At 54.6% G+C, this 26,047-nt stretch overlaps 3 protein-coding genes across 4 annotated transcripts; 2 read left to right on the forward strand and 1 right to left on the reverse strand.

The window, feature by feature from the left end:
* Nucleotides 1-390: 390 nt before the first annotated feature.
* C15H16orf90 (chromosome 15 C16orf90 homolog) lies at nt 391-2,842 on the forward strand. 2 transcript variants are annotated; one of them, XM_060172511.1, is made up of 3 exons: nt 391-1,346; nt 1,680-1,937; nt 2,394-2,842. In XM_060172511.1, the coding sequence occupies exons 1-3, from the start codon at nt 1,187-1,189 to the stop codon at nt 2,549-2,551; spliced, it is 576 nt and encodes a 191-aa protein (XP_060028494.1). In that variant the 5' UTR covers nt 391-1,186; the 3' UTR covers nt 2,552-2,842. The 2 variants fall into 2 exon arrangements, with proteins under 2 accessions (XP_060028494.1, XP_007522082.2); XM_007522020.3 differs by having other exon boundaries at nt 392-1,346; nt 1,680-2,000.
* A 2,648-nt stretch (nt 2,843-5,490) lies between these two features.
* NAA60 (N-alpha-acetyltransferase 60, NatF catalytic subunit) lies at nt 5,491-20,980 on the reverse strand. The gene is made up of 6 exons (XM_060172510.1): nt 20,958-20,980; nt 8,243-8,358; nt 7,374-7,503; nt 6,559-6,655; nt 5,921-6,156; nt 5,491-5,783 (listed from the first exon to the last, which is right to left on the reverse strand). Exons 2-6 carry the CDS (start codon nt 8,350-8,352, stop codon nt 5,628-5,630), a joined length of 729 nt encoding a protein of 242 aa, XP_060028493.1. The 5' UTR covers nt 8,353-8,358; nt 20,958-20,980; the 3' UTR covers nt 5,491-5,627.
* Nucleotides 19,781-25,700, forward strand: ZNF597 (zinc finger protein 597). The gene is made up of 5 exons (XM_060174091.1): nt 19,781-19,825; nt 19,875-19,997; nt 20,469-20,961; nt 21,526-21,615; nt 24,274-25,700. Exons 1-5 carry the CDS (start codon nt 19,781-19,783, stop codon nt 25,353-25,355), a joined length of 1,833 nt encoding a protein of 610 aa, XP_060030074.1. The 3' UTR covers nt 25,356-25,700.
* Nucleotides 25,701-26,047: the final 347 nt, after the last annotated feature.

Consider the following 26,047-nt stretch of genomic DNA (forward strand, 5'->3'; position numbering starts at 1 on the left):
GACATAGCAGATAAGTCTTTACAGGAACTATTGGCAGTAGCGGAGAAAGTCTTAGCTTTTTAGTAGATATGGGGGCTCAACATTCAGTGTTAACCCAGTCCATGGGAAAACTACCCAAACAAAAGACCTGGGTACAAGGAGCGACTAGCATGACGCAATATTCCTGGACTTCTCGGAGGACTGTGGACTTGGGGAAGGGACAGGTATCTCATTCCTTCATGCTTGTTCCCGAATGCCCCTGCCCCCTTCTTGGGAGAGACCTGCTTTCTAAGGTGGGAGCACCATTACTTTCCAACCCCAAGGACCAGTGGTTGTGACCACCAGCTCCATGCCAGTGCCTATCCTTGCCTTAAATTTGGCTTATGAAGCTTCCTTGAGCCCAGCTGCCTTGCTCCCTGGCCCCGAGTTGGAGGCTCCCTTGCACGACTGCTCCGAGATTCTGGGCTGCGTGTCTAGCCTCCAGGAAGAACTGAAGGACCGGCCTTTAAAGGGAGCAGAAGTGAACTGGTATGCTGGCGGAAGCAGCTTCATTGGAGATGGGGTGAGGTGTGCTGGGGCCGCGGTAACTACTGAACGTGAGGCTGTGTGGGCAGCTGCCCTTTCTCAACACTGCCTGTCTCATTCACAAACACAGGATACGTTCACATTTCCTTTTTTCTTTAGTTTTGTTCAGCAGCGTTCCATAGTTTTCAGTGTTGAATAAACTTGGCTAAGTTTATAATTTTTAAAATTTTTATTTATTCCCTTTTGTTGCCCTTGTTTCATTGTTGTAGCTATTGTTATTGATGCCACTGTTGTTGGATAGGACAGAGAGAAATGGAGAGAGGAGGGGAAGACAGAGGGGGGAGAGAAAGATAAGACACTTGCAGACCTGCTTCACCGCCTGTGCCCAACTCCCAACTTGGCTCCCCCAGAACCTTCCTCACCCTTCTTATGAAGCAGGAAGAACCCTACCACCGACTTCTGGGAAAATTAGGGACTCAGTTCCCCAGAACCACTCCGTCGAACTCGGTTCTGGGTGCACTGAGGCAGGCCTCATCAGGCCTGCTGCTGCCCTGCAGTTTTGTCACCTTTCCTGGGCCTCTGAGAGCTGAATGTGGCCTGTTCCAAACCTGGGGACCAGGGTCCTGCCTGCCTCTCACCCTGCCCCAAATGCAGGGGTCCGGGACAGTGGGCAGCTTCCCCTATGACATCACAGAGCTGGTCGCCGCTGGAGACCCGCAGGTCCCTGCCCTCGGCAGGGGAGAGGCGGGTCCTGCTGCACCTGGTGGCCGCCCGCTCCCCACCACACCGGCCCCCCATGGAAGCCTTGGTTTGTGCCTTCTCTGAGCTGCGCATACAAGAAGGTGCTGGCCGCTATGGCAGGAATGACAGAACAGGAGCCTTGACAGGACAGAACAGGAGCCTTGGTTCCCTACCTGGGTGGCCTCAGGGGAACACCTGCTTGGGACAGGAGTGGCCACAGGCCTGGCTGTGAGGCCCCAGGTTCACTGCACAGTCTCTCTGCTGGCCCCGGGGTGGTCTTCCCAGGCTAGGGGGCAAACAGCAGGCAAAAGAGCTGGAAGGGATCCTAGAGCCCACATCAGGCTACTGCCCTGCTGCCCAGGAGGGGAGGGGAGCCCTGTAGCATGGGGGGGAGGTGCTGTGACTGGGCCCATCTCCCGCCCTCCCCTTCACAGATGCAGTGAGTCGGGGCCAGGGACGTGCCAGCCACCCGGACACGCCGCCCAACATCTACGAGGGGGGGCTGGGGGCACAGCAGCAGCAGAGCCCTGGCACCCAGGGCAGCAAGCCGAAGAACTTCCGGCTGCGCCACCTCCGCGGCCTGGCGCTCTATCTGCCCGGCCACATGAGGCCCGCCGGCCAGTGTGAGAGCCACTGGCTGGGACGGCTCCTGGCCGGTGGCTGCCTCCCGCCCCAGGGCGCCCCAGGCCCAGGTAACAGTCCCCAACCAGCCCCCCTGGAAGCTCAGCTGCCCAGGGACAGCCTGGGAATCACAGGTGAGCGCCTGTGCCCCGAGGGTAGGGTGGTGTGGGGGTGCTGGGCCCTTCTCCTCCGAGTCCTGTGTGTCCTGGACTCAGGACCATAGGCAGGTCTCCCTAGCCAGGCCTCTGTCTCCTCACCCTACAAGAAGGAGTTCAGGTTAGGTCAGTCTCACCCTCCACCTCCCAGGTTCTCTGTACAGACAACTGGCCCAAGGGCGGGGGAGACAGCATAATTAATGGTTCTGCAAAGACTATCATGTCATGCCTGGTGCTCTGAAGGCAGAGTTCTGGTAAAAAAAAATAAATAAACTTGTCCCCTCACCTGTTCTGGAATCCACCAGGGTCACAGGGTGGGACCAATAGGTGGGGTCCTGCCCCCCCTTGACTCTTCTCTCCCTCTGTCCTCAGCTTCCAGTACCAGCATGGACCCAGCCAAGGGGGCCCCCTCCCAGCCCCATCCCCCCGAAGGCTTGGGGCTCAGGCCCAAGAGGTCCTGGGGGACCCTGGAGGAGTCTGTGTGTCCGTTATGCAAGAGGACGCGCTTTGGGGCTCTGGACAGGGACTAGGAGCAAAGTGCAGGGTTGGCTCTCCCAGCTTGGACAGGGGGGAGATGGGCCCAGAGCGGAGGGTCGGTCCCCCCCAGCTATGCCAGACAGCAGCGCCCCAGCCCGGCTGGTCACAGGAAAACCCTGGGTGGGCCGTCCCTCCGGAGGGTCAGAGGAATGGAAGTCAGTGTGTGTGCCCTTGCAGCCACTTGAACCTGGGCGGCCAGCAGAGTGGAGCAGGGCTCCCGGGAGCCCGGGTGGCCTGCAGGTCCAATATCAATAAAAGCTAAGGCCTGCGCCTTCTGGCCTGTCCGTCCTTCCGTCTGTCTGTCTTCAGAAAAAGCTGCCCCTGGCACCCACACTGAATGCCAGGCTCCCTGTGGGTTGAGGATGGGGTAGAGGGAATCTGGGGGTCACCTTCCTGGGCACCTAGGGTCTTGGCAGACCTTCGAGGCACCAAGGCCAGCAGCACAGGGAAAGTGGACTGGCGAGGGGCACCTCATCTGGGCCCTGCCTAGCCCTTTCCCTGGGGTGTGGGCCTATCGGGACTCTGAGAGGCCCCATACCTCCAGGTAGGGTCGGCACAGCCCCTTAGGCCTGTGTCAGTGTCTCTCCACCTCAAGTCACAGCCCTGGAGAGGGGGTGTCCTGGCATTTGGGGTGTCCTGCAGGACCCGACCTTTACCACAGGAAGCCACCTCCTCCCTTACAACTGAGAAACTCATCTCCACTGCCGTGGGGGCTCAAAGCCACCATGGCTGGGACCCCGGCCCGTCACTAGACTCCGAGTGAAGCAGCCCTCACTGTCTGGCTGGAGGGGCTCCTCCATGGGGGTTACCTCCCCTGCATCCCCCCACTGGAGCCCCTCAGATTCTGACTACAGGAACGGTAAGTGTGGGCAAAAGAGCAGGCTTGGTCCTCCACCTGACAGCCATGATGGGCAGGGCGCCCAGGTCATCCACACTGGGCGACAGAAAGGGCGGCTGTCTTCTCAGCCTCCAACACCTGCTCCCAGAGACCGGGCAGCATAGGGGCCGGGTCCTCACCCGGAGACACGGGCTCCCATGAAGGGCTGTGCCCAGCAAGGAGCTGGCTGTCCAGGCGGCCACTCAGGCTCAGACCCGTGGCCCCATGGTGACCTCAGGTAAACTGGCACCGGTGCAGGGACTCTGCCACAAGGCAGAAAGCCAGCCCAGCCTGGGACGTCACCTCAGACCTACAGCCGACCTTCCAGAACCCCCAAGGCTTTCTCAGAGGCTGAGGAGTGGACAGGAGGGCACCCCGAGACCAGTATCAGGACATGGCCGATGAGTGTCTATTTATTTGCAATGAGACAAACTACAGTCTGCTGGACACTGGGCTGGACGTGACGGTGATTGGGGGGCGAAGAGGGGATTAGGGCAAGGCCTCTGAGCTCCACTTTAGAGTGTTGGAGGCAGAACCTTCTGGAAGACTCTTCCTTTTCCCCTTGGGGCAGAAATAGAGATCACGTGATCACCGTTGATTCAGGGATGAGGACGCAGAGCTAGGCCTCAGTGTGTGGGTCCCAGGAGCTCACCTGGGAACCGGCCAGGACCTTCTGGGGAGGGAGGGACGCCCAGCTCCACTCAGGCTGGTGCTGTGGTGATGGCACAATGAGGCTGGGCAGGACTGCGGCCCGCCCCTACGGGCAGGGCAGGGCAGGTGGTGAGCAGCTTTGGGGGTGCAGGGGTGGGGTGGGCCAAGAGGGTAGCCTGAAGCAGGAACCGTCCATGTCTCGTCTCTGCCTAAGGTCGAGGGCCATGGTGCAGCACTGCCCCCACGGCCAGAGTCCAAACCCCACTTGCTAGAATCCACATCCCACTCAGCTCTCTCCTGCTGGCATCTGGCCAGACTTCGGGAGCTGGGGAAGGCGATCCCTGAACCCCTGCGGCCCCCATTCTACTCTTCCCCAAACAGCAGGAAGCCCCCCACGGGAGGCCATGGATGGGCAATTAGAGACCCGTCTGTGGCAGGGAGCTAGTCCCTGAAGCAAGGGTCGGCAGGTGCCTATGCATTAAGGCCAAGTCTGTCCACATTGCTCAGGCTCCTCCCTCCCAGAAGTTCATTCCAGCCCGCAAGGAAGGCACTGGAAGGGTCGGCAGTGAGAGCAAGAGGCCTGCTGAGGGGCACAGACAGGAGAGCCCCCCGTCTTTCCCTCTTGCTCCCAGGACCTTGGAAGAAAACAGACCACAGTGAGCCCCACCACACCAGCCATGAGTACAGGGCAGATACAGGCGGTGGGAGCCAGCATGGGCTGAGGTGGAAGTTCCCGGAACAGGAGGGAGGGCTGGAAGAGCCTGTGGGAAAGAGCAGAGAGAAGCAGGGGTGAAGACCCTGCAGAATCTGGCAGCCTGCCCCACCAAGCCATCTGGGACCCTCAAAACAGCAGCCCACCTAGTGGCTACCAGGGCAAATCATGGCAGGGAGGGAGGAGGCCAGGAGGACACAGCCTGGCAGGGAGAACGTGGCCCTGAACGCCAACTACTCAGGGCATGTCCCCCCAGGGGCCACTTCTGAGCAGAGCCCTCTCCTGCGCTACGGAGGATGGTCAGCTACCTGGGTCTTCTTGGGACAGAAACACTGCTAGCGTCAAGCTGGGTAGCCAAGAGGGCAGCTCGGCCACAGGTGCCGGACTCGCGTCAAAAGGCAGAGCCGGTGCTGGGGAAGTAGCATGTGCCACCTTTAGGCCGCCTGGAAAGTTTTGTTTCTGAGGCCCCAGGGAATCAGCCTCGGACCATGCTCGGTACTGCCGAGCTTCCTGGCCCAGGCTTCACTGCTCATTTAGAGAGGGTGGAGACAACCCTGGGCTCCCTGGTGTTGGACTTAGACGAGAAGTGGACAGGAGGCTGAGAGCAGACAGGGAGCCCTCAGCCAGCACCCATGGGGCCCTCTGCTCCCTCTGGCCCCAGTGTCCACCCCACCCATACCGTACCTGTGAGCTAGTGCCCCACCACTCTGCTCCCGAGTGAGCCCGCACAGCACCGGGCTGGCCACAAGCTCCTGCACCCAGGCCATGGAGGTGGTCCACTGACCCGGGAGGGGGGGGCAGGCTCCAAGGTGGGTTGCCGAGGTGGGGCTCACATGGTGCGGCTATACTCCAGGCCACCCTTGCTGGAGATGCCGGACCAGGGCAGGAAGCTGCAGAGCAGGCTGTGGGCCTGGCGGTAGAGCCGGTGCGGGATGGAGCAGGGGCTCAGGTTGGCGAGCGCAGAACCCAGGTGCTGGATGTAGTCTGTGCGGTCGCGTTAAGGAAGCAGTCTGGGGGGGCGGGGGGCTGGCACCCCCACCTGTGTGCCCAACCATCACTCCCAGACATGCAACCAGAGCTACCCCCTCTGGCTGGCGCAGCGTGCCCCCAGCATAAAGGATATAAGATGGTCCAGGGCGGGTGGCCGCCATTGATGTAGAGGACGTAGGTGAAGCCGTCCTTGAGCACACCTCGGATGGAGTAGTAGTAGGGCAGGTAGTGGTGCTGCCGGAAGTCCCTGTTCTCATAGAAGCTAATGGCTGTGCTGTTGCTGGTGAGCACGTGCAGGTAGATGGCCTTGCAGTGGTCCTGGGCGGTGCTCGAGATGTGGTCCTTCAGGCTCTCGAGCAGCAGGGAGCCTGAGGGAGGGGAGGCCATGGGACCACCCACCTGCCACCCAGTCCTCTGGGCGAGGAGAGGAGTCAGAGGCTGGCCTGTCGGACGCCCCCAACCTACGCCAGGGGGAGCGGAGACTCACTAAGGCCTCAAGACAACAGGTTGTCAAGTAGAGTGTGGGCCGGGCAGGCTTGGGGGATATAGGAAGGCCCTGCTCCTGGCTGTGGCCGCTGGGCAGGGCAGAGAGATGCTCTGAGGCCCAGCCCCTCCCCGGAAGGTGATGGGCCGCCCCTCTGTGGTAGCTGGGACAAGCACTTGTGACCAGACAAAAGCTGCACGAGAGGAGGGCAGTGCCCTCTAAACAAGGCCCCCCCAGCAGCTCTCCCCACCCACATCAGTGAGGGGCAGGGGCAGGGGGCCCTCACCTATGCCATGCTTGCGGAACTCCTTCACCACGCCCAGGCTGAGAATGTACGCGACTTGTGTGTCGACAGAGAAGCTGGAGGCTAGAATGTCTCCATCCTGGAGAGAAAGCCAGATGCAAAGTGTGAGATGTGGGGCCAGGCTGCTCAATTCTAAGCCCGTGCGAGGCCCCTAGGCTCATTAGCGAAAGAAAGAGCAGAGCAAGAAGCTCTGTGGCAGGGTCTAGGCAGTGGCCTACCTGGTTAAGCACACACATTACAGTGCACAAGGACCCAGGTTCAAGCCCCTGGTCCCCACCCGCAGTTGGAAAGCTGCATGATTAGTGAAGTAGGGCTGCAGGTGTCTGACATTCTATTTTATTTATTAGTTTATTATTGGATAGAGACAGAGAAATTGAGAGGGGAGGAGGAGATAGAGGGAGAGAGACAGAGAGACACCTGCAGCTCTGCTTCACCACTTCTGAAGCTTTCCCCTGCAGGTGGGGACCAGGGGCTTGAACCTGGGTCCTTATCACTGGGGTTCAGTGACTGCACTATGAACCCAATGCTCCTGGAGGCCATTTTCTCCATTTTGTTGTTATTATTATTATTATTATCACTATTGCTGTTCTTGTTATTGGACAGGACAGAGAAATCGAGAGAGATGGGGAAGACAGAGAGGGGTATCAGCTCCCTCCCAGCCCGCACATGCTCAGACTCTCAGCTGAGTGACAGTCACCACACTAAACCTGACAGGCCTGGTCCCTCAGCACAGGCCCACAGACCATGCACTGTGGGGAGGACTGCGGCAGGTCCCCGATGCCACCCTGCACACCCACCTCTTTGTGTATCTTGGTCCTGCCCTTTATCTCAGCCACAATCATGCCCACGATGGTGCCCCGGTAGGTGGCAGCAAGGGAGAAGAACTTCTTGTTGGAGGTGATGTCCTGATACCATGAGTCTGGGTAGCTGAGGAAGCGGAGGAAGAGGAGGGGACTGTAGGTGAAGCCACCAAGCAGGACATCTGAGAGCTGTCCTGCTCCAGACGGGAACCCCAGGGAATCCATCTCCTCTGCAGGGTGACAAGGAGTCCATCCCTCAGTCTCCCCCAAGCCCCTGTGTGCACTTGTGTGTGAAGGGTATGACCGGGGCCTTGGTCATGCACGATTTCAAGGCTCCGAGGCTGCTGCTCCATTCACAGTGATGCCGGAGCTCAAGTCTGGGCTTATGCATGGCTTCTCTGCTTGAATTGCATCTCAAGAGTCCTCTTTTCATTGAATTTTATTTTAAAAGATTTTATTTATTAATGACAAAGATATGAGAGAGAGAGAGAGAGAGAGAGAGAAGACACCAAGCATCACTCTAGTACACATGCTGCTGAGGACTGAACTCATGACCTCATGCCTGAAAGTCCAGTGCTTTACTTCTGGGATCACTATATATTTTTTAAACATGTACTTATTTGCTTATGAGCGAAAGTGTCAGAGCAATCCAGTGCTGGGGAGTTAACTCAGGACCTCATGCCTGCAAGTCCAGTACTCTACCCACTGTGCGCTCCCAGTCCCTCGAGGAACCACTGAAATGACTGTTTCTCAGCAAGTCCACCTGAGAACTCCTCTGAGTGAAAAGCCTGGTGGTCGTTGGAAGCAGGACCTAGAGTGACTGGCCCCTGGCCCCCAGCCCCACCCCACCCCCGCACCCCACTTACTCAATGGGGAACCAGTCACTACACAGGTGCTTCACGGTGTCTATGTCATCATGGCAGAGCAGGCGCAGGCTGACCTCACTGAGCGCGCTGGGCGGCGCCTCCTCTGTCATCCACACCTGGGGAAGGGCAGGGCGCTCAGGCTCAGGGCCAGTTAAAGCAGCACAGCACAGAGCCCGAGGAGCTGCCCCTGGCAGAACAGTTGTTCCCACACAAAACCTGAGGCATGGGGATGCTAGAGGGTGAGGGGTTGAGAAAGGACAGAGACCCCCAAGGATTCGCAGGCAGTCAGGCAGATGCCAAGGGGCCTCATCTCCAGAGCTGTGGGGGCTCCTTCTAAATGCCCAGTGTGAGGGGGGCTGTGGTGTCTCCTCTCTATCTGAACCCAAAGGCAGCCTGCAGCAAGTTGAAAATACAATGAAAACCCAAACCACAAGGAAATGCAGGAAGAGGGGTGGGCAGTGGCCCCTCTATGAAGCCCAAGGCTGAACCTCTGTTGGACTCACACCCACCCAGGAGCAAGTAGGTGTCCCATCCGTGAACTGGCCCCATGTCCCCTGGCTCTGTGGGCAGAAGGGGCCCTGGAAGGAAAGGGCAGCAAGAGGGAATGGGGGTTGAGAACCCCCCCAGGCTGTGGCCCTATTAGCTGGCCTCTCCCTCGCTGGTGCCAGCCACATCAGATGCTTCCCTGCACCGCCCTGAAAATCAAGCCGGGGGCAGGGAGGGCTGGAACCAGGCAGTAGCACAGCGGGTTAAGAGTACTTGGCGCAAAGCACAAGGACCCAAATAATGATCCTGGTTCGAGCTCCCGGCTCCCCACCTGCAGGGGGGTCACTTCACAAGCAGTGAAGCAAGGCTGCAGGTGTCCATTTTTCTCTCCCCCTCTGTCTTCCCCTCCTCTCTCCATTTCTCTCTGTCCTACAACAGCAGCAATAGCAACAAAATGGGAAAAACAGCCTCCAGGAGCAGTGGATTTGTAGTGCAGGCACCAAATCCCAGCAATAACTCTGAAGGCAAAAAAAAAAAAAAAAAAGGCCCTGGTTAAATATGGAATTGGGTCAAATTTGGTATAAATTAGTACTTAAGGGAGTCAGGCGGTAGCGCAGCAGGTTAAGCACACGTGGCGCAAAGCGCAAAGACTGGCGTTAAGGATCCTGGTTTGAGCCCCCAGTTCCCCACCTGCAGGGGAGTGGATTCACAGGCGGTGAAGCAAGTCTGCAGGTGTCTGTCTTTCTCTCCCCCTCTGTCTTCCCCTCCTCTCTCCATTTCTCTCTGTCATATCCAACAACGACGATGTCAATAACTACAACAACAACAAAAAAAGGGCAACAAAAAGGGAATAAATAAATATTGAGGAGTTGGGCGGTAGCACAGCAGGTTAAGCACACGTGGCGCAAAGCGCAAGGACCGGCGTAAGGATCCTGGTTTGAGCCCCCGGCTCCCCACCCTGCAGGGGAGTCGCTTCACAGGCGGTGAAGCAGGTCTGCAGGTGTCTGTCTTTCTCTCCCCGTCTCTGTCTTCCCCTCCTCTCTCCATTTCTCTCTGTCCTATCCAACAATAGCAATAACAACAGTAACAATAACAAGGGCAACACAAGGAAATATTAAAAAAATAAGTATTTTTTAAATTAGCCCTTGAGCACAAGGGTTTTTTTTTTTTTTTTTTTTAAGATTTTATTTATTTACTAATGAGAAAGATAGGTGGAGAGAGAAAGAACCAGACATCACTCTGGCACATGTGCTGCCGGGGATTGATCTCAGGACCTCGTGCTTAAGAGTCCAAAGCTTTATCACTGTGCCACCTCCCCGACCACAACAAGGTTAATGTTTCTAACCAAAACTGACTTTTAAAAAAGCGATTCAGCCTCTGCCAGCATCTGCCTCCCGACCAGAGAGGGTCCTGTCTCCTCACATGGTTCTGCCTTGTTGAGCTTCGCTTTTCAGCGAGTCAGGGGCGTTCGCGTTTCCTATGGGGAGTGGGGACGGGGGGCTTTCAGGCCTGGTGACAGGTGAAGAGTAGGAACACGTGTGCCTTAATGTGATCTCACAGGCTGTCTTCAATCAGCAACAACTTGGAGATCTGATAAGCAGAATGAGTGCCTGTTTTGCCCCAAAATAACCTCTCTTGGCATCGACTTTTAGGCCCCATGCCCGTGGTACAGCATGGCATTCTGGGTGCTGAGGCCCAAAATAAACACTCCAAACACAGATTCAAAGTTGTCGAGGGGCAAGAGGGGGTGGCTGTGGCCTGGACAGCAGAGTATCTGGAGGTGGTGATGTGTGAACTTTGCAAAGCGACTTTTACATAAAGTTGTGTGTGTTTTACATAAGATCCAACATTTTTAGAGATCTCTAAGTCTGAAGACAATCTTTCTTTAAAGGATTAAAAAGCACATTCCTATTTCCTCGGGTGTGTGTGGGTGTTCTTTGAAGCCTTTTTGTTTCACTACCAATACAGACTCATGATGAAGTCACGCAATGTGAAACAAAAACGCGACTTCTCTCCTCAAAACCACTGCTGCTGTGGCTTCTTTAATATTTATTTTCCCTTTTGCCCTTGTTTTTTATTGTTGTAGTTATTGATGTTGTTGTTGTTAAATAGGACAGAGAGAAATGGAGAGAGGAGGGGAAGATGGAGAGGGAGAGATTCCCCTGCAGTGGCTTCTTCTTTTTTTTTTTTTTTTGCCTCCAGGGTTATTGCTGGGGCTCAGTGCCTACACCGTGAATCCACTGCTCCTGGAAGCCATTTCCCCCCCTTTTGTTGCCTTTGTTGTTGTAGCCTTGTGGTCATTATTGTTGTTGTTGATGTCGTTCATTGTTGGATAAGACAGAGAGAAATCAAGGGAGGAGGGGAAGGCAGAGAGGGGGAGAAAAAGACTCCTGCAGACAGGCAACTCCCCTGCAGGTGAGGAGCTGGGGGCCGGAACTGGGAGAGGGCTTGCCTGGTGTGGGCCCTGGGGGCTCTGGGTGGTGGCTATAGTCACACCAAGAGCAGCTGACAGTACACTTTTCTTTTTTTTATTTAATTTGTTTATTATTGGATAGAGACGGAGAGAAATTGGGGGGGGAGATAGAAAGGGAGAGAGACAGAGACACCTGCAGCCCTGCTTCACCACTCGTGAAGCTTTCCCCCTGCAGGTGGGGACCAGGGGCTTGAACCCGGGTGCTTGTGCTCTGAAATGTGTGCGCTTAACCAGCTGCGCCACCACCTGGCCCCAGTCAGTGCACTTTTTTTTCTACATGGATAGTTCTTTTTGGCGGAGGCAAAGTTAAAGTGACCACAGCACTGAAGCTCCCTTGGTGCGATGGGGGCCGGGCTGGAGCCGGGCTGTGTGATGGGAGTTATCCTGGTGAGCTATGTCGCCAGCCCCGTGCATGATTATCCTAATGAAAAGGTCAAAAATGAAAGTCCAGAGCAGTGGAGGGGGGAGCAGCATAAAGATTCTGCAAAAGACTTTCATGTCTGAAGCTCTGAGGTGCGAGGTTCAACCCCCAGGCCAGAACTGAGCAGTGCTCTGGCATGTGCCCCTACACCCTGAACAAAATAAGTATCTTTTTGAATCATTAATTTTTTTTTTAAGTCCAGAAGAAAAAAAGTTGAAACTGAGAGCAGCAAGAACAACAAATGTCTGACTAGCAAGATAGTGGAGCTCTGGCTGGGAGAGAGTTCCCCCAGTAGAGCACACACCTGGGCTTGAACCCTGTACCACAAAGGAGCACCATGAAGGGGATGCTCCTGACTTGGTGTCTCTTCCACCTAGAAGAAAGAGCTCACCTGGAGTCGGGCGGTAGCGCAGTGGGTTAAGTGCACGTGCTGCAAAGCACAAGAACTGGCGTAAGGACCCCAGTTCGAGCCCCGGTTCCCCACCTGCAGGGGAGTCACTTCACAAGCAGTAAAGTAGGTCCGCAGGTTTCTATCTTTCTCTCTCCCCCTCTTTGTCTTCCCCTCCTTCAATTTCTCTGTCCTATACAACAATAATAACTACAACAATAAAACAACAAGAGCTACAAAACAGAATAAATAAATATTAAAAAAATGGGGGGGGCCAGGCAGTGGCGCACCTGGTTAAGCGCACACACTACAGTGCACAAGGACCTGTGTTCAAGCCCCTGGTCCCACCTGCAGGGGGAAAGCTTCACAAGTGGTGGGCAGGGTTGCAGGTGTCTCTCTGTCTCTCTCCCTCTCTATCTCCCCTTTCCCTCAATTTCTCTCTGTCTCTACCCAATAATAAATAAGTAAAATAAAGTTTAGAAAAAAGATATTTAAAAAAAGAGCTCACCAGGAGTGGGAGTGGGAGTGGGAGTGGGGGCACTCTGTGGACACACAGCCCCAGCCAGAGAAGCTCCGGCGGTGGGGGAGAAAATAAAAGGGGTTGGGGAGATTACAAAGCAGTTATACAACAGATTTTCGTGCCTGGGGCTCAGAGGTGCAGGTTCAATCCCCACATGCCAGAGATGAGTAAACCAGAGACAGAACAGGTCACCTAAAAAGAAACAAGTCTGAAAATTGTACCTAGCAACACTTCCCAAAGAAGAATGAACACAAGGCCCAAAGAGTTGGATTGGTGAGGGAGACAGCATAATAGTCATGTAAACAGACTCTCATGCCTGAGGACCCTAAGTCGCGGTCTCAATCCCTGGCACCACCACAGCCGGAGCAGAACAGGGATCTGGTCTCTGTCTTCCTCTCTCTTTCATTAAAATAAAGCAAATGAAATAGTTTTAAATTAATGTATCATGTGGTCTGGGAGCTGATGCAGTAGTTAGGGCATTAGATTCTCAAACATGAGGTCCTGAGTTCAATCCCCGGCAGCACACGTACCAGACTGATTTCTGGTTCTTTTTTTTTTTTTTCTTTCCGCTCTATCTTTCTCATAATTAAATATTTAGAATAAGTAGACAAACTAACATATCATTGCATTTATTGGTTCTCAGGGAGAACTGCACACCACCATCCTATAAAATTAAACGGTGTGCTTCTTACGGCTGCTCTCAAGATGGGCTTAGAGTCAATACTTTGCCACTGAGACAGAACCCGTCCCAGGAGCACCAGAACTGAGAAAGGGAAACTCTATTTGATTTTTAACAATAATAATCATCTAAGAACAGGAACCAGAAAAATGTTTTTAATGTGGTCTGTTTAGGATGTTGAAATGCTCTTCTGTCTTTTCTGAGGAAGCAACGGGAACAAAGTCTCGCTCAAGCCTCGTCCCTGATCAACCCCCACCAGTTTTTACAAGTCTGAAGGCAAGTCCACATTTATTCCTGGCTCGGACACACTGAATGCCTTGCGGCTCCAAGTGCTTGGGGCTTAAAGGCAGACATTAGAGAGTCTATTTTGAGGCAGAATGGGCAGTCACTCCGCTCGTATCACGCGCAGAGACAGAAACCACTACCTGGTCGGCCACACACGGCTGCTGCTCCCACCAGCATCACTTCCAGGTGTCCAGATGCCGCCCAGGTGTGGCCAGGGGCTGACCCTCACTGCTGAGACTCCCCGCTGCCGGGCCACTCAGGGGCAGCTAACTGGACCCTCGGGGTCCATCGGGTGGACGCGGACACCAAGCACTCCCTGCAGACGTGCAGCTGGACCCACTCCCGGCAGCCCAGCACTGAGTGTCCGCCGCTCACACAGCCGGCGCCCCGTCATCAGGGCGAGGCTGACAGCTGCGACACTGCCCGGATCCCTTCCAGGGCTGAGCTGCCACCATCCCGGGGACCCGGGGTCCTCCGTACACCGGCCTTGCTGCTGCCAGGCGAGGCTCGAGGCTCGGACACCACCCTCTCTCTCCCTCCTCTCCAAGCCCCGCACGTCCACCTTCCCACCACCCCAGGCAGAGGCCGGCCGTTGCTAAGCAACCTCAACGTGTCCCGACGGGGTCTGAGCCGGCGCGGCCACCGTCCCACCAAAGCGCAGGTCCCGGCGGGCTGGGGCTGGGGCCGGGGGCCCACGGGGGCGGCGCTCCCCGGGACTGCAGGGCGCCGGGGTCCTCCGCGGCCACCGGAGCTGAGCCGCCACGGGCCTCGAGGCCGCGCGCGGAAGGCGGCTCTGGTCTCATCTGCTCTCGCTGCACCTGGAGCAAGGCCGAGACTTGAGAGAAAGGATCAGACAGCAGACACACTGGCTGGGGCTCTGTTCTCTCCCGCCTCCGCGGAGTCCACGAGTCGCCCCTCTGGCCTCACAGGCCAGGCTCGGGGCAGACGAACACCGGTCACACCTGCCCGTCACACCGCTTTCGCCCTGCTGATGGCCCGGCGCGCAGCCACCGGGCCGCCATTCGCCGGACACGCTGCCCTCAGGCCGCTGGCAAACAGCCGCCCTCCAGTCCCCGGCAGGTGACCCGCCACCCACAGCGGCCTCCCGCCCGGGTCCGAGCAGCTGAGGTGCCAGGGGCCCCCCGCCACCCCTCGCGGGCCGCAGGGACCCGGGGGCGGAAACGCCGGCCGCCCCCGGAGCGACGGCCCCCGCCCGGCTCGCGGCCCATCCACCGGGCCGCCTCCCACCCGCCCTCGCAGCGCGGCCGGCAGGGCCTCACCTCGGGCGGGAGCCGGCGGCCGCGGACAGCGCGGAGGGCTCAGCGCATCGCGGGGGCCGGGCGCCGGGAGCCGGGCCGCCGAGCCGCCGAGCCCGCAGCGAGTTATGTAACCGGCAGGGCCCGCACCGCGACGGGGGCGACCGTCCGCGGCATTTCCGCCTCCCGCTCCGGCCCGGGGTGCACGCTGGACGCCCATTGGCCCGCGGCACCCACGTGAGCCGCCACGTGATGACGCCGCCGCCGCCATCGTGGAAGCGGGCGAGAGGCTCACCGCCCTGCCCTGCCCTCCCCTGCTCTCCCCGCGGACCTGCTCGTTAGGGATCCGCGCGCTTAGCTGCTGGCTTTCGAGTCATTTGCAAAACCCCCTGAGCCAGAGGGTGGACTTGGGGCCGGCAGAGGCAGACAGGTCACCACACACGGAAGCAATGCGCGCTCAGCATATATTTTTTTTCTCAATGATTTTCTTTATTTATTCATGAGAAGATAGGAGAGAGAGAGAAAGAACCAGACATCATCACACTGGTACATGTGCTGCCGGGGATTGAACTCAGGACCTCATGCTTGAGAGCCCAGTGCCTTATCCACTGCGCCACCTCCCGGACCACAGCACATTCTTCTAACACCCCGACAAGGTGCATGAGGAGATGCGTGACAGGAATGGCGAGATAGCTCACTGGGGAGCGCGCCTGCTCTGAGCCTGACCTCAGCACCCGGAAGCTGTGGAATCTGTCGCTCCGTCCGTCTGAAAGTCGGCCCTGGGCAGTGACAACTCCAGCAACGTGTGTGCGAGGCTGTCTCAATCTATCTTTGGTTGTCTACACGTGTAGTGGCCAATGTCACCGTAACTTAGGTGAAGCAACCTGTACTATTGTATTTTCTAACTTTCAGTAGGTCCCCCTTCCAATCAGGGCTTTGCGAGGGCTACACTGCCTGTGTGATTCCACTGCCCCCAGCTGATTTTTTCCCCTTTGTTACAGCTGCAGGATGACAGAGGGATAAAGGAAGCAACATCACCACCCTGGTGCATTGCCCAGGAAGCTTCCATTTGCATAGAGCTCCCAATGTGGTTCTGGTAGCGCGAACCCAGGGATGTGCTATCTTCCTCACCAATTCCTATATTTACAAAAAATATTTTGTTTTTAATATTTATGTATTTTTGTGGATAGAAATAGAGAAAAATCAAGATGGAAAGCGGGGCAGAAACGGGAAGAGATACCTGTATACTACTGCTTCACCCCTGCAGGTGGAGGCTGGGAACCTGAAATGACTATAACACTGCTCAGCTCTGCCTTATGGTGATGCGCAGGACTGAACCTGGGACCTCAGAGCCTAAAGCATGAAAGTGGTCTGCATCTCCATTATACTATCTCCATAGCCCTAAAATATTTTTCATCTTGTTAAAGATTATTCATATGCTACTTTTTAATTTTTTAAATTATTATTTATTGGATAAAAACATGCAGAAATCAAGAGGGTAGGAGGAGAGATGGAGAGAGACAGATACCAGCAGCCCTGCTTTACCACTCATGAAGCTTCCCCCCTGCAGGTGGGGACCAGGGGCTTGAACCAGGGCCTCAAACCTGCGTCCTTGTGCACTATAATATGTGCACTCAACCAGGTGTGCTACCACCCAGCCCCTTTATATGCTATTTTATATTTAAATATTTTTGCGAGAGAAACAGAATAGATTGAGAGGTGGTCTGGGAGGTGTCGCAGTAGATAAAGCATTTAACTCTCAGGCATGAGGTCCTGAGTTCAATCCCTGGCAGCACATGTACCAGAGTGATGCCTGGTTCTTTCTCTCTCTTATATCTTCTTCAGGAATAAATAAATAAAATGTTAAAAAAAAAAAAAAAGTAAAACAATGAGAGTAAGAGACTGAGATCAGAGGGCTGTTCAGCTCTTGACTTATAGCAGTGTTTGAGATTTAAGCTGGGACCCTGGGGCCTCAAGTATGCGAGTCCTATACTCTAACTCACTGAACATCTTCAGTCACCTAATGTTCTGTTTGTTTCAACCAGAGCACTGCTCAGCTCTGGCTTATGGTGTTGCTGGGGACTGAATAAGGGATCTCAGAGCCTCACCATTACCCTGTCTCCCCTACCCACGAATTGTCTTTTTAAAATATTTATTCCTTCCCTTTTTGTTGCCCTTGTTGTTTTATTGTAGTTTTGTTGTTGTTGTCTTCATTGTTGGATAGGACAAAGAGAAATGGAGAGAGGAAGGAAGACAGAGAGGGGGAAAGTAAGACACCTGCAGACCTGCTTCACTGCTTGTGAAGTGACTCCTCTGCAGGTGGGGAGCCGGGGCCTGGAACTGGGATCCTTATGCCAGTCCTTGTGCTTTGCGCCACATGCTAACCTACTGTGCTACCACCCTGAACCTATTTTTTTTTTAAATATTTTATTTTATTTATTCCCTTTTGTTGCCCTTGTTGTTTTATTGTTATAGTTATTATTGTTGTTGTCGTCGTTGTTGGATAGGACAGAGAGAAATGGAGAGAGGAGGGGAAGACAGAGGGGAGGAGAGAAAGACAGACACCTGCAGACCTGCTTCACCTGCAGGTGGGGAGCCGGAGTTCAAACCGGGATCCTTATGCCGGTCCTTGTGTTTTGCGCCACCTGCGCTTAACCCGCTGCGCTACAGCCCGACTCCCACCTATTGTTTTTTTAAGGCTTGGAAAAGTGGACATAAAGTCAACCAACGTAAGGCAGCAGTGAGTACCCAGGCAACTTCATGGCAGCACAAAGAAGCTTCTGAGTGCCCATAAGAAAGGATGGAGGTCAAGAAACAGAGAACCGGTTGGACACTGAATCAGCCTGGGGATTCAGGAAGGAAAAAAGGTGTCGTGAGACCTGTGTGGGGCGGGCGGCACGGGCTGTTCTCCCTCGGGGTTCCAAAAGGCTTGTGGCGACTTGGATGGATGTAAACCAGCACAGACAGTGTGACCAAAGACACGCCCTTCCCACTGTCTGTCTTTCCTCTGCCTCCAGGGTTATCACTGGGGCTTGGTGCCAGCACTCCGAATCCACTGCTCGTAAAGGACATTTTTTCCCCCCGTTTTATTGGATAGGACAGAGAGAAATCAAGAGAGGGGGGAGAAACAGAAAAAGAGAGAGAAAGACAGATACATGCAAATCTGCTTCACCACTCGTGAAACATTCCCCACGCAGGTGGCAGTCTGGGGGCTTGAACCTAGACCCTGTGTGTGTCATTGCACTTGTACTATGTGCGCTTAGCCAGGTGCACCGCCGACAGGCCTCCTGTCTCTGAATAAAGCACTGGACTCTCATCTCAAGCATGATAGCCTGAGTTCCATCCCCAGTACCACATATGCCAAAGTGATGCCTCCCCCCCTCTTTTTAAACATTTATTTTAGGTGGAGACAGAAATTGAGAAGAGGGGTAGATTAGGAGGGAGAGAGACAGAGACACCACAGCATTGTTTCACTACTTGTGAAGCTTCACCTCTGTGACTAGAGACTGAGGGCTTGAACCCGGGTCCTTGTGCACTGTAATGTGTGAACTCAACAAGGTGTGCCACCATCCAGCCCCCCCTTTTTTCTATTGTATTTGACAGAACAGAGAGAAATTGAGAGAGGAGAAGGAGACAGGGAGAGAGAATGAGACAGCTTCACCACTTGAGGCTTCCCATTGCAGGTGGGGAATGGGAGCTCGAACCCAGGTCCTTGTACATGATGAGATGTGTACTTTACAGAGTGAGCCACCGCCCACCTCCCCTTTTTTTCGTTGCTTTTCCCCATTCCCATTAGTAAAAAGTCCTTTACAAAAAGAATAATTTCAGGTCTGGGTGGTGGTGCACCTGGTTGAGGGCACATGTTACAGTGCACAGGGACCCAGGTTCAAGCCCCTGGTCCCCACCTACAGGGGGAAGGAAGCTTTGCGAGTGGTGAAGCAGGGCTGCAGGTGTCTCTCTATTTCTCTCCTTTTCTATTTACCCCCTTCCTTCTCAATGTCTAAGTGTCTCTGTTCAATAAATAAAGGTTTAAAAAAGAGAAAGAGAATTTGTCTCTTTCTTAAAAAAAAAAATGAAAAGAGAATAATTTCCCTGGGTGAAGTAGATCACATAATGGCTATGTAAAGAAATTCTCATGGTGAGACTCCAAAGCCTGAGGTTCAGTTCCCCACACCACTATAAGCCAGAGCTGAGCAGTGCTTTAGAAAAAAAAGAAACGATTTTCCCTTCTGTTTCTGCCTGATCTGTCCCTCTACCTGAAAAAGTCAATCAGCCTGGAGCAGTGAAGCCCCAGTAAGAACAACAAAGCCTCTTCAAAGAATTGAATTAGGTGGGACCGGATGGTGGTGCACCTGGTTGAGCGACATGTTACAGTGCAAAAGGACCCAGGTTCAAGCCCCTGGCCCGCACCTGCAGGGGGAAAGCTTTGCGAGTGGTGAAGCAGGGCTGCAGGTGTCTCTCTCTGTCTCCTCCTTCCCTCTCAATTTCTGGCTGTTTATATCCAATAAAGAAAGATAATAAAAAATTTTTTTTAAAAAAAAGAATCGAGGTAGGCATGTAATTCACTTTTGTTCATCTAAGCTTGGGCTTGGGTTTTGTGTCTCATCTAATTTTAACCATCATCTTTCTTTTCTTTCTTTTTTTTAAGTTTTTTTTTTTTAATTTATTTCTTTCTAGTCACTAGAATGAGACAGGATTCAAAGGAAAAGGTCACGAGAACCTCTTATTCCTGGTGAAAGGACCCGAAGTCCGGATGGGGGGGTGTATGTGGGGTTTTGGCAGATGGCTCAACAGGTTACCAGCTCAGGGACAGCCCTGGGCCACTGCATGGGAGCGCCAGCAGGCAGGAAGCTTTGTAAGGGCTGCAGCCATGCCGGTGTCTCTCCTCTCTGTCTCTTGTTCTCTAGCTAGAGGGGGAAAAATGTTGTGCGGGCAACCTGTCCTAGCAATAACCGTTGTGGCAAAAATAAATAAATCTGGTCCCAAAGGAGGCTCCCCCTAAATCAGAGCAGCACTAAACTTAAAGCACAATGGACGAGGAAAAGATGACTGCTAGCCTGGAGCCATGCCAGGCTGTTAGTGGTCCTGCAACTTTTTGAGGCTTCGGTTGGTCCTGCCCTTCAGGAAGTCTGTGCTTTCATTGCTGCGTCCCTTCCTCCGGGCACCCAGGGAACCTCATTCCTGGCCCATTTCCACAACGCCCAGCTCTTCCCTGGCTGTCAAGGGATGTCTCCTGTGGCAGGCGTCGTGAGTTACCTATCAAATATCTTTTCTACTTCCTTTTTAAATTTTTTTAAAAAAATATTTTACTTATTTATTTATTCATGAGAAGATAGGAGAAAGAATCAGACATCACGCTGGTACATGTGCTGCTGGGGATTGAACTCAGGACCTCATGCTTGAGAGACCAATACTTTATCCACGGCGCCACCTCCCGGACCACGTCCTTTTTAAATTTTTTTCTTTTTTTAAAAAATATTTTACTTATTTATTTATTTATTTATTCATGAGAAGATAGGAGAAAGAACCAGACATCACGCTGGTACATGTGCTGCCGGGGATTGAACTCGGGACCTCATGCTTGAGAGACCAATACTTTATCCACGGCGCCACCTCCCGGACCACGTCCTTTCTAAATTTTTCTAACAGGTGAGGGGGGAGGTCTCCAGTGGTTAAAGCACGATCGGCCCCAACCCGTCTCCGCGCCGGCTGCCGCAGCCGCACACGACACGGCACCTGCACGGAGCCTCCCGGGCTCCACGCCCCGGGCTGGGCCTGTCTCTCAACGTCGTTCCGTTGGGTTTTGTGACTTGCGACCGACACTCCCCACAATCTATTAGCCGAGTGCAGTTACGGCCGCGGCCGCCGTGGCACCACTCACGGAGGAAGCTGTGCGGGGCTCCCGGGCGCCCGGGCGCGGAGACCCAGACACGCGCAGGGCTCCGGCTCCGGCTCCGGCTCCGGCTCCGCGCCGCTCGCTGCGCTGCAGACACGCCTGGCAACCAGCGCTTCCTGCGGCAGCGGCGGCGGCCCCGGGCCCCGGGCCCCCGGCCCGCAGCGGCGGGCGTCCACCTCGACCGTGGCCCGCACCGCGCCCGTGAGGCGGGTCCTTCCTGCGCGGCAGGAGTCAGGAGGCACCGGGGGTCCCGCGGCAAAGTGGCGGCCACGGGGTACACCGGGCCCACGTCGAGCAGCCGGCTTCCTCACCTCCGTCCGCGCCGCGCTCGGCTCACCGCAGCTTCTCCTTTCAGAAGCCACTCCCTCCCGGCTGCTGGGGTGGCCCCATCTTCCCGCTCCCTCGCTCGCGGGCCCACCTAACGCCCCCTTCCGTTGGGTCCACGCGCCGGGAGCTCGTCGGGGAGACCCAGCCGGAGGAACCGGAAGTGCATACTTGGAGGAAGGGGAAAACTACATCTCCCAGAATGCCCGGCGATTCTCTCGGCGAGGAGCTCGATTGGCTAACACGCTCAAGGGACGGCCCCGCGGCCACTCTGGCCAATCACAAGGATAGACGGTGTCTAAATACGGGGCGGGCCTCTTCCACCTGCCTGCGGGGAGCGTGGCCACGTGCTGGGTGCGTTGTCTGTCGGGCACCGCTGCCTGCCGCCTTTGCCCGAGCAGCGGGGCAGCGCCCCAAGGTCATCAGACCCAGAGTGGGGTCAGAGGTGGGGTCGGAGGGCAGCCGTCGGGTGAGGTGGGGGAGCAAAGGGCTGGCGCTCACGGGGCAGTTTCGCCGCCTCACCGCCTCGCTCCAGTGTCTCTTCTCCCCTTGTAGCTCCATCCCGAAGTCCCTGTGGCGACTTGGGGGAAGCTCCCCCCACCCGTGCCCCCAGGTGGCGTCCACGCTCCCGACAGCCGGCACCAGGTGAGACCTGGGTTCAGCTTCAGGGGCAGCTGCTGCCTCGCCGCCAGGAGAGACGCGCCGACCCCGCACTGGGCGCCCGGGAGACCGGGTTGCCGGGACCAGGCGCCTGCACGGCTGTGGCGGGTCCCGGGGCCTCCGGAAGGCTGCTCGCACGTGCAGGTTTCTAGGCGAAACTGCATTTCTGTTGAACAGACACATAGAAAAGCAACCGGCCAGCAAAACCCCCCAGGTGGTTTTTCTCAGTTCTCCTGGCTGATGGGACAGATAAACCCAGGAAGGAGGGAATGGGTTTGGGGTGCTGCTGCTGCGGTGAGTGGCGGTGAGATCAGCGACAGGACGGGTGTTGGGAGAACAGGGCCCTCCGTCCCTCTGGCTCTTATTTCCATTGGAACCTGTTTGCTAAGCATGTTCCCTCCCCGGACCACCCTCATCGTTCCTCTTCTAGAGGAGCACACCTTGCTCACAGGTGGGCCGTAGGCCACGGCCTCCATTTCTACTCCCACGTGCCCAGTGTCCACCCTAAGCACCTGGGCACACCCCATCGCTGCACTCGGCCTTTTCTAGATTTCTTTTTTTACGATTCTTTATTTTCTTTTTTATTTACTTATTTCCTTTTTGTTGCCCTTGTTTCCATTGTTGTTGTAGTTATTATTGTTGTTGTTGTCGTTGTTGGATAGGACAGAGAGAAATGGAGAGAGGAGGGGAAGACAGAGAGGGGGAGAGAAAGACAGACACCTGCAGACCCGCTTCACCGCCTGTGAAGCGACTCCCCTGCAGGTGGGGAGCCGGGGCTCGAACCTATTCTAGATCTTCTAAGCCTGAGTGCTGAGCCCGCCCAGAGATGGGCTCTCGTGTTGTTTCAGGGACCAGTGCTACCTGAGGACCTGGCTGTGTATTTTTCTCAAGAGGAGTGTGTGTGTGTGTGTGTGTGTGTGTGTGTGTGTGTGTGCGCCCTGCCCAGAGGTCTCTAAGCAAAGGCACCACACAGGAGTGCTTTGAGGACATGGCTTTGATGGGTAACATATTTGCTTTTCCTACAGTTTGGGACTTTTGATTAGATATCATGTCGCAGCCGCATGTTGATATGGGGGTGGGCCCTACCCATGGAGTGTAAGAGTCAGACATCTGCTTTTTGGTGACCTGTTCACGATAGCAGTAGTGGCTGGGCTTCCCAAATAACTGCTGCAGTTACATCAGTTTCCCCAGGCAAGCACCATTCGTGTAAGTTGCTACCACTCACTGAAGATTGGAAATTGTGGGCTTTGGAGAGTGCCGTCAATATTCTTTCCTTTCATTTTTTCCCTTTTGTTGCCCTTGTTTTTTTATTGTTGTTGTAGATATTGTTCTTATTGATGTTGGATAGGACAGAGAGAAATGGAGAGAGGAGGGGAAGACAGAGCAGGAGCAAAAGACCTGCTTCACCGCCTGTGAATCGACTCCCCTGCAGGTGGGGAGCTGGGGACTCGAACCAGGGTCCTTGCGCTTTGCGCCACATGCGCTTAACCCGCTACTCTACCGCCATCAATATTCTAACAGACGTTAAGACCTGAGGACCCAGGTTCAGTCTCCAGCCAGCTTCACCATGAGCCAGAGCTGAGCAGTGCTGTCATTTCTGACAGGTCCCAGTGGCACTGGCTGCTGTTTCCAGTGGTCTGCACAGCAGCTGTCCCACTGCCCAGCCCCTTGGTCAGTATGAATCCTGGTCTCCGCTCTACCTGTGTTAGCTGTCGCTTGAGGTAGTTTAAACAGAGAGAGGCTACGACCTAGAGGGCTGACTAGAAAGCTCCACCCACAAACAGTGTCTACAAGGCTGCTGCAGTCCCTGGCTCCTCAGACCCTGACTGTAGCTATTTCCTGCTTCTACCCTTTGCAAAGCCACCTAGAAGATTTATTTGACTTTCAGAGAGTTCAGAGCGCTGCTCAGCTCTGGTTTATGGTGGTGCAAGGGTCACACCTGAGCTATTTCCCTGGCCCTGACTCTTAATTTCATTTATCGCTTTTTGTTTTGTTTAACCAGAGTGCTATTCAGCTTTGCCTTACAGTGGTGTGGGGGATCAAACCTGGGACTTTGGAGTTTCAGGCATAAAAGTCTACTTGTATAACTGATAGCTATCCCACCCCTCCTTTTGTATGTTGTTATTTTTTAATATGTTACTTTAATAGGAGAGAAACCAGAACAGTGCTCAGCTTTGACATATGCCAGTGATTGACACACACCCCCATGGAGCCTCAGCTCTTGCATAGCCATTTCCATGATGCTATCTCTCCTCCCTGCTACCAGTATCTCAATTAGAAGGTGAACCAGGGGCTGGGCAGTAGCACCGCGGGTTAAGTGCACATGGCGCAAAGCACAAGGGCCAGCGTAAAGATCCCAGTTCAAGCCCCCAGCTCTCTACCTGCAGGGGAGTTGCTTTGCAAGCAGTGAAGCAGGTCTGCAGGTGTCTTTCTCTCCCCGTCTTCCCTTCCTCTCTCGATTTTTCTCTGTCCTATCCAACAGCTGTGACAACAATAACAATTACAACAAAGGCAACAAAATGGGGGAGAAAAAAAAAAGATGAACCAGCAGCGCTTCCTAGGCCCTGTGTAGTGGTCCTGATTGCTGTGATGCCACCTCGCGATGCCATCTTATGTTTCACTCTGTTTTGTCTTTACCAACAGGGGAGGAAGGCAAGACCGAGACACATCAGCAGTTAAGTCTAGATTCTCTGGGGCTTGAAGAGCTTGCCCTGGAAAAGTACTCCATTGCTGTGCCTCTTGCCTGTAACTCAGAGAAGGCCTCTGAGAAGGAAGTTGGGAGCCCTGAAAGGATGCCATCGGGGGGAGCCCCCACTGTGGAGAGAAGGTTCATCAGCCTTTCCATTACCATTGAGAACCACAGCCCGCTAGTCACACTACCTCAGTGCTTAGGGATCAGAGCGCTTTCTGAAGTCCTGGAATTTCCCTGGGAAGAAGACTCACACGTGTTCAAGTGTTCTGCCTGTGGCCAAAGCTTCAGTGATGGTTCACACCTTGCCCTGCACCAGCAAACTCACCTGGGGGAGAAGAAGCATGCGTGTGCCGAGTGCGGGAAGCTCTTCAGCCACAGAGCCACCCTGCGCATCCACACGCGCATCCACACGGGCGAGAAGCCCTTCCGGTGCTCGACCTGGGGCACCAGCTTCCGCCAGCACTCGCACCTGGCCGGGCACATGAACGTGCACGTGAAGAAGCCCCACAGCTGCGGCATCTGTGGGCGGAGCTTCCTGTGGCTCTCGGGCTTGGCGCAGCACCAGAAAGTCCACGCTTCCCAGAACCGCTGCGAGTGTCCTCACTGCGGGCAGCTGTTTGCCCAGCAGACACACCTGGATCTGCACATGAAGGCGCACGCATCTGCTGTCCAGCACTGGCACAGCCTGCGCCCTGGGCAGCCCTCCTACCTCAGCCTCCCCGAGAGGGCCACCGCTGACGGTGGCCACGGGAGAACCCTGCTCTCCTCCTCCCAGTTGAAGCCCTTCGAGTGTCTTCAGTGTGCGGCCACCTTTTTGAATCTCTCTGAGCTCACTTCCCATCAGAATACTCACTGGAAGCAGCCCCAGAGATGCAGAACAGCTACAGATGGTTTTCATGTGAACTCTGAGCTCGAGCACCACCAGAATGGGCACACCGCAGAGAGGCCCTTTAAATGTACAGAGTGTGGGAAAAGTTTCAGGCTCTACATGTATCTGGGCATTCACCAGAGAATCCACGCCATGCAAATGTGATGCGTTCCCTGTAAGGCTGTGCTTGGCTGTGTGGAGAGTGACACCTGGGGACAGGTGGCCTTTATGTGTCTGCCAGGCCCTGTGCTGGCCTCTTCAAGTGTTCCAAGCAGTGCGTCACCCAGTGTTCACCAGGCCTGGAGTGAGAGGCTGTGGTTTATGGGTTACAGTCACCACATAGCTGTCGTCCGTCAGCGTCCTGGGTTGTGAACGAAACCAGAATCCTTAGTTGCTATTCAATGTCATTTATGTGAACTTTTGCTATTCAATGTCATTTATGTGAACTTTAGAACAGTCAAGTCTTTTTTTATTAGTTTTTCATTAAAATGGAGTTTATTGCTAAAGTTATTTATATGGTTTCTAAGTTATTGAAATAATGATAGTTTTTTTTAGAGAGTTGGGTGGTAGTGCAGCAGGTTAAGCGCACGTAGCACAAAGCGCAATGACCGGCATAAGGATCCTGGTTCAAGCCCCCGGCTCCCCACCTGCAGGTCCCCTCTTCTCTCCATTTCTCTCTGTCCTATCCAACAACGATGACATCAATAACACTAATAAAACAACAACAACAATAAAAATAAGGGCAACAAAAGGGAATAAATGTTTTTTAAAAATAGTTTTTTTAAACCAGATCTGCACATATATTGCCTAGAAAAGTAAATACTTCTCCATTTAGTACTTTTTATTTTTCCTATAAG

This window comes from Erinaceus europaeus, chromosome 15, assembly GCF_950295315.1.
Source record: "Erinaceus europaeus chromosome 15, mEriEur2.1, whole genome shotgun sequence".
NCBI lineage: Eukaryota > Metazoa > Chordata > Mammalia > Eulipotyphla > Erinaceidae > Erinaceus > Erinaceus europaeus.